Below are 12,945 nucleotides of genomic sequence, written 5' to 3'. Positions count from 1 at the left end.
GTAAGAGACTTTCCTACACTCAGTTTAAAGCTCTCTCCTTTGTAGAAGGAGGAAGTCCTGTTTGCAACCTCAGAGGCCATACATTTTGAGACTCGTTCCAGCAACACTTAAAACTACATTTGCTATAAATCTGGGCAGTATGAGCACACTTTAGAGCAGATGGGCAGAGTTTCATTCTGGCTTATGAGTGAAGCCAATGACAAAATAGGAAAATAAGCTTGAATTTTAAAAAAAGGGGGTTTGTTTTAGAGAACATTTAACTGTTATTAACAGAGTCCTGTTGTTAACAGAGCTTCGCACAGAGACCACCTTTCACATTTTGTCCAGGTCTTGGGTAAGATGTAATCGAATAACCCATGCACCTGTCCTGTTTCATGCCTAATCTCCTGAGGGGAAAAATCTCATAAAGATCTATGTATCAGCTTGAAAGTCTGCACAGGACTCAGCACCTCCGGAAGGAGGACGTGGTCTGTGGATCTCATCAGATTTGTTGACCATCCATCTAAGTCTGGTTGAACAGTCACATACTTGTGGCGTTGGGATCGCAGGCCTGTCACAGCACTAGAAAGAGTGACTGAATCCCCACACTAACAAGGTGGTGACTGAGGGCACAGGACGCCAGCCTCCTCGGCTGTTCTCATTCACACTTGACAAAGGAAAGCCTTTCCCTCAAGTTCCCATCCAGTTGCTTTTAAAGAATAATATTAAAATTGAGATTATTGGTGTGTAATGTATGTAAATTGCGTATTTGGTGTCGGCTACGCTCATTAGGCAGTGTCCCCGTTTCATGCATATATGGATTAGACGATTATGGTCCCATTTCAAATCAGATTTCAATCGCTCAATACCGTTTCTTTTGACAAACATTTGTTAATGCTGGAACTGGTTATGGAGAAGCAGCTAAGTGTTAATATGTATACATTAAAGTCAGGACTGCTTTTGATTCTACTCGTATTTCCCTTTGGACCAGAGTTAAGTATGAGCTCACATTCTTTAGTGACAAAGGGGGGATGACAGTGGCTCGTCCATTAAGATATAAAGAACTTGCCACAGATGAGCCTTTTATCTGGATGGACTTTGGATGTTAAAGATAAAGTATTAAAAATAGTTACAATGGGCGCTTTTCTGTTTCATCTGTTTTGGTGAAAATCTTTGTTATTAGAAAACCCCTGCCTCTTGTGCTGTTTCTTCAGGGAAGCCCAGTAAGGTTTCCTTTACTGGTACAGCCAACTCCCCTTTCAAAAGAACTGTTATTTTTTTTTTTTTTTTTCTGGACGTTTTGGACACACCTTCAGAAGCTATTTGAGGCCAGTAGTATTGATAAGCCATTTGCTTTTCCACATTTGACCTACCAATGGATGACTGACTGATCCAATCCTTTTATTGCGCTGAGGAGCCAAGCAGGTGGTCTGCCACACCAACCCAGTTCCCCAAGGAGCCCCTTCCTGCCTCCACACTTTCCAGAAACTCATCTGTGGAAGGAAGAGGAGGTGATTTTGATTAAAGAGATTTGTTGATTGTCAAACAAAGCTGGGACGGAGACGCGTTTTGTTCAAAATCGGCTGCTCTCCAAAGTCTCTGTACCTTTCTGCTTCTTTTCTAACATGGCCCATGAGCTCATTCCCAGGGCTTGAGAAACCCCACATGTTTACAGTGACTTCAGACTGTTTACGATCATAAATGAACTCATTTCAGCGATACCAGAAGAGCTCCAGGAACATTTGTGGATTTTCAGCTATTCCCATTCTGCTGGGGGCTTCCGCTCCCCGGTGAATATTACTGCTGTTAATTCTTTTGTTGAATCCACACAAGCTGTCACTGACTATCCTGGTGCCTTGGATCTTGCTCTACAGGTTGAGGTTTCTATCCTTCAAAACATGAGGAGCATCCTGGTTTATAGTGGCTCTAGGTGTGGCCTTTCGGCTTACTTAGATGTGGACAGTTGTGAGAGTAACAACAGGTTAGCCCAAATCTCCTTTTTGTAGATGGAGGAGAGTCATCTAGTGACAGCATCAGAAATCATGATCCCCAAGAGAGCCACAGGCAAACCTTTTGTGCTGAAGTTTTGTGTGTGTGTGTGTGTGTGTGTGTGTGTGTGTGTGTGTGTTTTACTAAGTTGACATAAATAGGAATTCTGCTGCCCTGTCTGTCCTGTGCTTTCAACAAATTAGACAGTGGCCCATGGGTCATTTTAAGGCTCATTTGAATTCCTCTAGTCACTAAAGAGGAAAAGAAAAATTGAGTGTGATCGCTTAGTTTATAACTAAGCTAACTAGAATCAAAGGTTTGTCCTTGTAGTCAGCAGTATACTGACAAGCCATTTAGGTTCATGCAAGGCCTATGGTCTGAATCAACCCTTTATATGTGGTTGGAATGCAATGTAAAGCTTTTAATTTATTACTGCATTTGCAAAATGGCAATATCTAGAGAAATCTGAATACTTGCATATTTATTCAATTATGGCTGAATGTGTGCTTTGTGTCGCAAACACAGAAGACTCGATTCAGCCTTCGGTTGTGTACTGTTTTTCGTTTTGTTTTGTTTTGTTTTCCCTCCCCTAAAGAATCTGTCTGGGTTTCATCAAAGGTGTATATTTTTCAGTGTATAGGGCAGTATTTAAAAATGGCTCTTGGCATTCAGCTTGAAGTTGGTAAACTGGAATTTCTGAGAGTAGTGATTATGATGTCCCAATGACCAGTGGAAGGGGCAGGCAGCTGGGAGGCCCTTTGAGGGGCGACCATTGCAAAAGCATGTTTTTCTTTATGGGATACTTACCTGTGGTTTTTCAGCATATGCAGACAATGTTCAGATCAGCGCAATCGCTTTTCTACCTCTCTGACACAGTAGGAACGTCCAGCTTTGAAATATTCAGTGATTTGTTGACATTTTTGAATATTATGTTACTTTTTTTTTTAAGTATCAAATTCTACCTGTGGACCCATAATCCATCTCTCTGTCCCTCTGCCCGTTCTCCCACCCCTTTCTGGAAATGCTATACTCTGGTTTTACTGTTGTTGTTTCGCTTTCTATCTACTGTGTAGATGCGTTTTTTTGAGCTTTCCATATAAGTGAGGACCTGAGGAGTTAGGCTTCTTTCCCTGAACACACGAGACTGTGAGGTTTGGGGACCAATGGATGGCTCAGTAGGTAAAGAGCTCGCTGTACATGCATTTGGACATGAGTTCTTATGCCCAGCCCCCAGGTTAAAAACCGGACACTAGCATGTGAACCTGTAATTTCAGTGCTGGAGAAACGGAGACTGAAGGATTACTGGGGTTTCGGGCCACCCAGCTAAGCTAGTCTAGTGGCCTCTGTGAGCTTGAGGTTCCAGGAGAGATCAGGTGTCAAAATTAAGATGGAACGTGGTTGGAGAAGACACTCAAAATCAATGTCTGCTCTCTAAATGCACATGAATACCCATGTACCCACAGACTCACAGACACGTGCGTTCATATACGGTGTGCTTTGCAGAATCACAAGGTAGCAGATTTTAGGCTGAAGGGAATGGTTTTTGTTGTTGTGAGTCACTGTGCAGCCATTCCATAATGCTGAACTAATCAAAGTATCTTTTTAAAAGATGGAATGCTCCTTTTTCTCACACCAAATACTCATGTGTCACTGAAGCAACTTGCTCTTAAAAAGTTCTAGGTAACCTATTATAATCTGTTCTGAGGCTCATACATGGCCCCCATGGGACTGAATCCGCCTGTGTTCCTCTGTGGGAAACCCCCCTGCTCAGGGGTAACCTGTCTCTCATTTTCAGGCAGGATTTCTTGTTTTAGCCTCTGTGGATGTCACACGACTATATTTATAACGTGTTGAATGCCAGACTATCACCGTTTAAAGGAACATTTCCCAGGAAGTAATGAACGATTGAAATCACAGGTGGAGACCCAACTCGTGGCCCATTTGTCTTTAAAACAGTTCACACTTGTGCAGGTGAATGTGTGCTTTTAATTAAGGTCAGATGGCTCCCCACATTCTCTGGTCTCTATATAAGAACTTGGGGGAGGGTCAGAGGATGGCTAATTTTAAAGAAAAAGCTACAAACTGACTACTAATGTTTAGGCAGGGCAGATAAAGGGGCAAACAAAAAAAAAAAAAAAAAAAAAAAAGATTCTTGCTAGTCCTTTGGCTGCAAGAACAAAAAACAGAGGCCTGAGAGCAAAACCACTAGGTTTCAAGTCGTCCTCCATCTTGTCTAAATTCTGGGTTCGGGGAAAGAGTTTTAGGGAGACAGGAATGCTCGGTCTCCTACTTCCTTTCCTCAGTGGGGTAGAGTTGAGCTCGTCACAGGCAGGCAATGTGGGTTTCTAATTTGTTGAGAGCTATTTATAGGTTCTGGGTTGAGCCATGCACAAAGTTCAGTGAAGTGAAGTTTGCCTGTGCAGATGGGTATCAGGGTGGAGCCACTCTGCATTTCCTTAAATGCAGGTTCAGTTCATAGGAAATTAGAGAGAAATTCCAAACTGCCATCTCATCAAAGCCCCAGAGGATACCCAAGCATTGAGATTTTCCTTTCTATAGTTAGAATTTAAAGTCCCAAAGGGTCAAATAGCATTTAGCAAACATATCCTGAAGCAGTCACAGACCAAAGCTGATGTATGTTTGATCTTCCACAGTCTCGTTCTCAGACAGATTGCTGAAGTGGTCGTGGGTTTGAGAGCACATGCTTTCCAGGGCTATTGCGATTGTGAGAAAGTCCCTGAAATGACAAGAGTTAACAGCAGGTAATGCTATTCCTCATGGAAAGAGTTGGAGACCCTGTGCTAAGTGATGAATGAGGGTGTCTGACCCACATCTGTTTTGCATTAGAATGGAACATTGCCCTGACATCCTCAGGAACATTTGTCAAGATTCCCCGGACAGAGCTTCTGTAAATTACATGCTGCGAATGTGTCAGGGTCAGATAAGAGGATATCATTAACTTCCCAAGTTTACTCAGGGCTCTGTCAGTCCCTAGGAATACACTATGGGCTAACAATTTTTCCTTGAGCTATTTTCTTATATTTTTCATTCATAGAAGAAAAAAAAAAGTGTGTCTTATCCCCCAATATTGAAGTGTTCCTTTCTCATAAATCATATTAATTATAGACATGGTTCTAAAGCACATTAAATGCAGGCATGCGTAAATGAATTAAAACATATGAGAAGTTTATTATGTCTATGGTGGGTCCAACATAGTCTAGTATCTATTGTGTTTAACAAGCAGACTTTTTTTTTTTTCTTTTGTCTAGGTAGACTGAACCTTTTTTTAAATAGAATTCATTTTTTTGATGATGGTAGAAACGGCATGACTGTTCATCACTGGCTAGAAGTAAACTAGATACACACACAGGCATGCATGTGTCTGTACCCCTTGAGAGCCGTTTCTAGGCTAATCGCCTCAATTTCTATTTCATTCATTAGTCCTTAAAGACATTTGCTTGGCTGAGGATGTAGCTCAGTGGCTGAGTGCTTACTCAGCACCGTATGAGGCTCTAGGCTTGATTCCCATCCCCCCAAAAAACAAAATGAAATTAATGAAAACACTAAACAGTGCGTAGCTGTCAACTTATCACTTAGCCTACCGAGAAACAGGTACTGGACGGAATTCAGAAACCGGATGTGATTTCTGGGACTGGTCTCTAGCCAGAAGTAGACTTTGGTTGGGACACTTTCATTTGCAAATGAAACCTGGGAGTTCACACAGCACAGGCGCAGTGTCTGGCACTCCTTGTCTTTTTCATCCCTCGTTAAACACTGCTACTTGTACGTGACACGTGAGCAAAGGATTAAAAAAAAGAAAAAAGCACAACCTTACCTAAAGAGATTCCGTGCTTCTCTATCTGGTTAGGTAGGAGTCCTCCTGCCCCTTTGCCTAACTCTCAGGATGGGTGAGAGGTCACCATGCAGACCCCAAGAGAAACGGCTGCCTTTAGGCAACTTCCCTCTTTCTTACAGCTTTCAAACAGACAGGACCCCAAATCTAATTATTTAGATGCTAATCAATTGCAGAATAATTCCTAAGGCATTTGAATCTGAAGATGTTTTCTGAGCAGCACGCATCGTTTAAGATCGAAGGTTTGCAGCCTCAGAGGTACACTTGTTAAGATTTAACCATTAATGGACTCCAGGGATACCTGTGTTGACAAAAGCATTCCATAGACTTTTTCTGTCTTTCTTTCTTTTGGTTTGACTTTGGAGATAAACCACATCTTAAAAAACGTGTACTCAGTAGAGTTTTGGAGGGAAGGCTAAAAGGATCAACAACCGAAAAAGTGTGTGCATCATATACAGCTAATTCACTGAAGCTTTTTTTTTTTTTAAAACTAACTAAATGTGTGTTGTTAAATTCTAAATCAGAAGAACGTCTGATTACTTGAGTGCAAGAAGAATAAAGACAAGAGCATAATTCCTCCCCAGGCTAAAAGAAGCTCCTACGCACACCCGCTAATTTGCTTTGTCATTTTAGATCTCTGATAAGTTCTGAGCTTTTGTGAGGGAGGGACGACAGGAGGGACAACAGCAGAACCGTAACGTCTGTGCCAAGACAAATATTTTCCAGACACATTGTTTTAAATGTAAATCTTAATTTGGCCCATAGGGGTTTTTTCTTTTTTTTATATTTAATCTTACAATAGGGAAATTAATTCAAGAGAAATTCGGCATGAAGCGGTTGTAAAGAGTTGCTCTCTCCTGAACCATGTAATCTCCCAATCAAGATGTAAACAGCCTATTCAGAATCCTGAAACTTGAGCTGCAAGCGATCTTCAGAAAAAAAAAGTCTCTAATAAAATGGGCGCTGGCAGGGCGAGAGGGAGGAAGGAAGAAGTGTGGGCCCAGAACTGCAAAGTTTTGGATTTGTTTCTAAAGGTCACCTGTGAAACAGGTTGGAGGTAGTGCCTGGGTGGCACTTTGGGAGGGGGGGGGTGTCATTCAGAACTGAGCTTAGTAGAGAGTCTTAATTCAGAAACCTTGATTAGGCATGTTATAGAACTGGATGTAAAAAAGTCAAGAGTCAGAGAGAGTGGGAGGGCTCAGTGGGTAGATGAAGGTGCTTGCCACCCGAGGAGGCAGATGACCTGAATCCCATTGCCAAGATGGGCATGGTGGAAAAAGAGGACCAAGTCCTGCAAGTTGTCCTCTGACCTCCATAGTCATGCTCTGGCACACTCCCCTCATCCCACACCACACACTTGCATGTCCTTGTATGCACATGTGCACAGACACAAATGCATATGCACATACAAACACTCACAGCGACCCTCATCTTTCCCCCATAGGACAGAACCTTGATTTAAGAAAGCCTCTCTTCCTCCTCGTTAATTCCCATCTCTTACCTGGCATTTCCTAGAAATGGGGACAAGCATCTGGGAGGCAGGATAGAGCAGCTTTGAAATTGTTTTCTTCAAAACCTTTTTTTGGAAACAGCAATTGTGTTCTCCCTATACTCAAATTAAAAAAAAAAAAAAGTCAGCCTTGTAGAAGACATAGATCATTAATGATAAAAGGGAGGGGTGTAGGGTTTTATTTTTACACAAATGAGGATTTTATTATAGGCGTCAAACAATCAATTGCTATAGGAAAAGAGTGCATAGAAGACACACTGGAGATATTCTTAGATGAGGGCCATGTGGCATTCCATGACCATATTGGGGGAAGGCTAAGAAACTTATTTACTAACTTCTTGTGCATAAAAAGAAGTTTCCGTAGTTTCCCTCGAAGCATTTGAAGCATAAAATAGCGTTTAAAGAAACATACATAAAAGTGTAATGGGACCCTTCCATAGAGATTTGAGGTTTTGAATTCTGGCAAGGAAAAGTGGTGGTGTTTCTATTGATATGCTCACCTCCCCCACAGATTTCTATTTAATTTTTAAATGACAGGTTATTAAAAATGGTGGCTGCCTTGAGGTTTTGTAATTACTGACAAAAATACTGATAATTTTTTACTAGTCTTTTTCTCTTCCTCCTCCCGTCTCCTGTGTCTCCTCCTCTTTGTTCTCCTTCTCTTCTGAGACTGAGTTTCTTTGGGTAGCTCAGGGAAGCCTTAATTTTGTGGTCTTTGTGCCTCAGCCTCCTGAGAGCTTGGAATTTAGGCCCTCGGTGTCTCCACTCCCAGGTTTCAGTCCTTAGGTTGTAAGGATCACAAAGTAAACATTTGTGTCACAATGACACTCTGTTGGGCTCCCTCAGGTATCGAAAGGAACCCATAGGCAACTGGTTTCAAGGTCTTTTTCTTCTTACACTCCAGTCCCTGGGCTGTGGACTCAGGGCCTTACTAAGCCGGAAGCAGTTCAGTCTGCTTGTTTGTTTGTTTAAGACAAGATCCCTTTACGTAACCTTGGCTGATCTGAAACTGCTATGTAGAGCAGACCTCTTGGTCAGAACTCACAGAGATCCCCCTGCCTCTACCTCCATAGTACTGAGATTAAAGGTGTGTCCCATTCTACCCAGCAAATTCTTAAAGGCAGCCATCCATTTTCCTAGAATACAGCTGTGCTTTCTCTATCTTCCACTCGCTGACCCAAGTTCTTAAAGCGACATTTTGCTCTGACTTTTCCTAACACAAATGCTGCAGAAGGTCGCCTCATGAGCGGGACCTGACACTGCTTTGTTGTTATTGTTTTTCTCATGGGAAGAGCTGTTTAAGACTCTGAACAGTCATGGTGGCCCATACCTTTAATCCTAGGATCTTGGAGTTAGAGGCAGGTGGATTTCAGTGAGTTCAAGACCAGCCTGGTCTACATAGTGAGTTCCAGGACAGCCAGGGTTATATAGAGAAATTCTATCTCAACAAACAAACAAACAACGCCCCCCCCAGCAAACAAATATCCTTTCCATTTTGTCCCCCCACCCCGCCCCGGAAAAACATTACCTTTTCCTTCAAAGTTATGCAAATGTGTGGCAGGGGAAAGTTTGTCACAAGAATGTCCATGTTTAGTTCGTGGGGATGGTATGTAACGTTTTGAATAAGTTCTGACCCAAGTTTCTTAGCTCTTCAGTCATGACTTTACCTATATATTCCATCTCTCTCTTAAAGTCACATACAGTGAACTGAGGTTTTTTTTTTTTTTTTTTTTTTTTTTGAAATATCTTCCTGAAAGACACCATTCATTTAAAACTGAATTCCTTTTTACCCGATACCCCACTGGATATTTTCGTTTCAGGACTGATAGAATCAAAATGGTCTTTCCTACATGCGTGTTTAACACAGCTTATTACAGCACACACGCCCCCTTCTTGTGAAGAAAATAACTTATGAACAGTTTTATAAGTGTTATAAACTTAGAAAATAACTCATAAAGGTATAAACGTAGGCATGACCCTATTAGAAACCTTACTCTGGAGCAGTGGTTCTCAAGCTGTGGGTCATGACCCCTATGGGGGGGTCAAATGACTTTTTCACAGGGACATCATATCAGATATCCTGCCTATCAGATATTTATATTATACTTCATAACACTAACAAAATTACAGCTACAAAATAGCAACAAGATAATTTTAGGGTTGAGGGTCACCCCAACATGAGAAACTGTGTTAAAGGGTCACAGTGGCAGAAGGTTGAGAGCCCTGTTCTGGTGCCTGTCTTCCTGTGGCTGCCAGCCTATGGATTTGCACTCCATTTTGTTAAGGTCATTTGCTTGGTATCCACCCCCCCCCCCCACATCCCATGAAACTCTGCTTGACTTTTGCACACATTTGCCACATAGTGCCAACAAATTTAGATCCCTGGAATGGTTTTCAGAATTTGCATTTACTGTTTTCCGTCTTACCTGCCTTCCTATCAGTGACTGGAAGTGAAGGCAGGGGGAGGAATAACCTTTTGGAGAATAGCAGCAGTAAGCATCTCTCTGAGATGCTTATCTTGTGGCCCACTAAAGATGGATCCGTTTAACACTTTATTAAGAATTTGTTTACTTCTAAGGTTACACAAACTTTCCCCAAAGGAAATTATGGGATCTTGTTTTCCAATCTGAGTAAGAGAGCTTTATGGGGGTGTAGGAGTAGCTTCAAACCCCACTGTGATTGAGCCCTGAGATCTAGGAGTACATGGCCCATGTATAAATGCACTTTGTGCTTAGCACAGAGGACTGGCCTGTTTTTTTTTTTTTTTTTTTTGTTTGTTTGTTTGTTTGTTTTTTAACTGTGGGACCAAGATGAAGTGTTGCACAGTTCGGGATGCCTCACATAAATACCTTTTGAGTAGGACTGTTTGTGCTCTTCAGAGGAGGTTTCTCTACCAGCTAATAGATTGCTCCTGTAGTTTCTCTTCCTGTGTGGCTATTTTATAGTTTTGAATGAATTACCCACTGATATTCCAAGCTGAAAAGCTTGAAGGGTCATTGAGTATGAGTTTAGGAAAAGCTTCGTGGAGCTGATCCAAGAACTTTTTGTTCTACGATTACTGTTTAAGATGGCCTATTCTCTGAGGTCATTTTTAACCTGGAAAAACCCCCACGTGTGTCCCCTTTAGCCCTTCTTATAAGCAAAACATTAGTCTAAGAAGAAAGGAATGACTAGGTAATAGAAGCACATGCTTGGAGGATCTTGGGATTTGCTTTGGCTTTTTGAGATGGGCTTTCATGTTATAACATAGGTTAGCCTCCAACTCAGGGAAATCCTTCTGCCTCAACATTCTGAAGGCTTGGATTGTAGAGCTTGGCCGGCATGTCTGCCTGCCTGGAGAATCTTTGACCATTCGTTTGGTAGCTTCCAAGCAGTGCTAGGGTAGGAAGGAAGCAGGTGTCCCCTCTCTCAGGTCTCACAGATCAACGTGGAAAAGGGAAACCATACAGTAGTCACAGTGAGGGAAACACAGGGGACACTGAGAAGACTCTCTAGCTGCTCACCGAGGGACAAAGAGAAGCTGCTTTGAGAGAGAACTCGGTGAAAAGAGACACGGAGGTCTTAGGATGCAGACACAAAAACGTGACTTAAATTTATTTGTTAAATTTGGCAGTGCTTGTGGGGAGGTCAAACAAATACATGTGTATATACACACACAACACATATGTACACACATATGAATGTACACAACTATACATGTATATAGACATACATGTACAAGCACACATATGTGTACACATATAAATGTGCACACATATAAACACATAGCATGTATAATTCTTGAGTCTAATGGCCAGAAATACACACACACACAACACACACACACACACACACACACACACACACACACATCATTTGGGTGTCCAGATGAACTATATTAGATGACTTTCTCTTTAGAGTGATATAACATCTCCCTCTCTCTGTCACTTCTTTGCTTTTCTTTTGAAATTCCAGTCTGATGTTATCACAGCGGACATGGTGTAATCTCTCCTTCTCTGTCTTCCTCCTCTCCTTCCTTCTTTTCCTTCTCCCTCCCCTTCCTTTTGCTGAAACTGCCGCCGTCAGATGTTATCGTTGGGTGAGGTCATGTGGCTGCCACTTTGAATCGGGGTCAAATCCTTCAGAAAAACTCCTCCACGACTCTCTAAAGACTCAAAAGTTGGCCTTTCAAGATCTTGAGCTGGTTTGGGGCTGCAATCTGTTTCTACCCACACTTTAACTTCTCCCACTCTGCCCATCACTGCAGGTAATGGGACTTCTGACCAACCACGGTGGGGTACCGCACCAGCCTCAGACCGACTATGCTCTCTCCCCTCTCACTGGGGGCCTGGAACCCACGACCACGGTGTCAGCCAGCTGCAGCCAGAGACTGGAACACATGAAGAATGTGGACAGTCTGCCCACATCTCAGCCCTACTGTCCCCCGACCTATAGCACCACAGGCTACAGTATGGACCCTGTCACTGGCTACCAGTATGGGCAATATGGACAAAGTAAGCCTTGGACGTTCTAGGGGGTAGTTCCTCCTGGAAGGGAGAGCGATCACCTCTTGTTTGAGAATGGGGAACTGGAGGCATGTTTAAGCCTTTCATCCCGGTATCAGTTTTGTGGCAAAGCCAGCTGATTGGTACAGTACAGGCTCCCTTGTGTAATTATTTGCTTAACTGATGTCAATAACATCTTGCAGTTATTAATTGCTGGGACGGAAAACCGGATTGTCAGTAGGTAAAACACAGAGGTTGGCCAAAATGAAGTAACCTCTGGCATTAGAAACACATGTTCTTAATGAGGTCAGCGCCAGGATCATATGGGGATAAGCCCAGGACACAGAGTTGTGTCAAACTTGTCTCAGGAATAAAAATATTAGTCTCGATCCTTTGATACCGTGGTATTAAATATGACATTGTCAGCCTGTAGCTGATCTTGCCCCTAACTGTGAATTGTCCCAGCATGACCTAAAAAGCTGCGTGTGTTTCCTTACAGGTGCCTTTCATTATCTCAAGCCAGATATTGCATAAGTGAACTGTCCACTTGGAGCCCTGTTTCCGGCCTCCACAGACTAGACATGAAGAATCTTCTCAGAAACAAAACATAACAAAACAATAAAAAAAAAAAAACAAAAATAAACAAAATTTAAAAAAATCAGCTTTTGGGGGAGGTGGAGACAAAAGAAAGGATTGATTTTCTTTCTCTGGTAGTTGCTTTCAGAATCTTTTTTGAACATACTGGACAAAAAGCAGGGGAGACAAGGAAGACCCAGAGCTATAAAACGCACCATTTAAGACAGTGACATAACCTGGCTACATATCAAAATGTCCCTAACTCTTTGTTGATGATCAAGAAGCTAAAACATTCCATTTTGTATGTGTGTGTGTGTGTGTGTGTGTGTGTGTGTTTGTGTGTGTGTGAGAAAGAGAGAGAAAGAGAGAGAGAGAGAGAGAGAGAGAGAGAGAGAGGGAAAGGGAGAGAGAGAGAGAGAGAGAGAGAGAGAGAGAGAGAGAGAAAGGGAGAGAGAGAGAGAGAGAGAGAGAGAGAGAGAGAGAGAGAGAGAGAGAGAGAGAGAGAGATTTTCATGGGCTAGCTTGAGTAAACAGAATGTTCCCATATATTGCAG

At 42.3% G+C, this 12,945-nt stretch overlaps 1 protein-coding gene across 3 annotated transcripts in view; it reads left to right on the top strand.

Annotated features, from left to right (window-relative positions):
- The window catches only part of PAX3 (paired box 3), a gene marked incomplete at both ends in the record, with an annotated part of 92,209 nt that extends 79,856 nt beyond the window's left edge, over nt 1–12,353 (top strand). For 2 of the 3 annotated variants that reach the window (XM_080933183.1, XM_080933182.1), the window contains 2 exons: nt 11,578–11,824; nt 12,315–12,349. In XM_080933183.1, the coding sequence (XP_080789309.1) occupies nt 11,578–11,824; nt 12,315–12,349 (282 nt within the window). Of the gene's footprint in view, nt 1–11,577; nt 11,825–12,314 lie in introns of all 3 variants that reach the window. The other variant, XM_080933184.1, reaches the window with a different exon arrangement.
- Nucleotides 12,354–12,945: the final 592 nt, after the last annotated feature.

Source organism: Micromys minutus, assembly GCF_963924665.1.
Source record: "Micromys minutus genome assembly, chromosome: 19".
Taxonomy (NCBI): Eukaryota; Metazoa; Chordata; class Mammalia; order Rodentia; family Muridae; genus Micromys; species Micromys minutus.
This window is presented reverse-complemented; position numbering and strand designations above follow the sequence as displayed.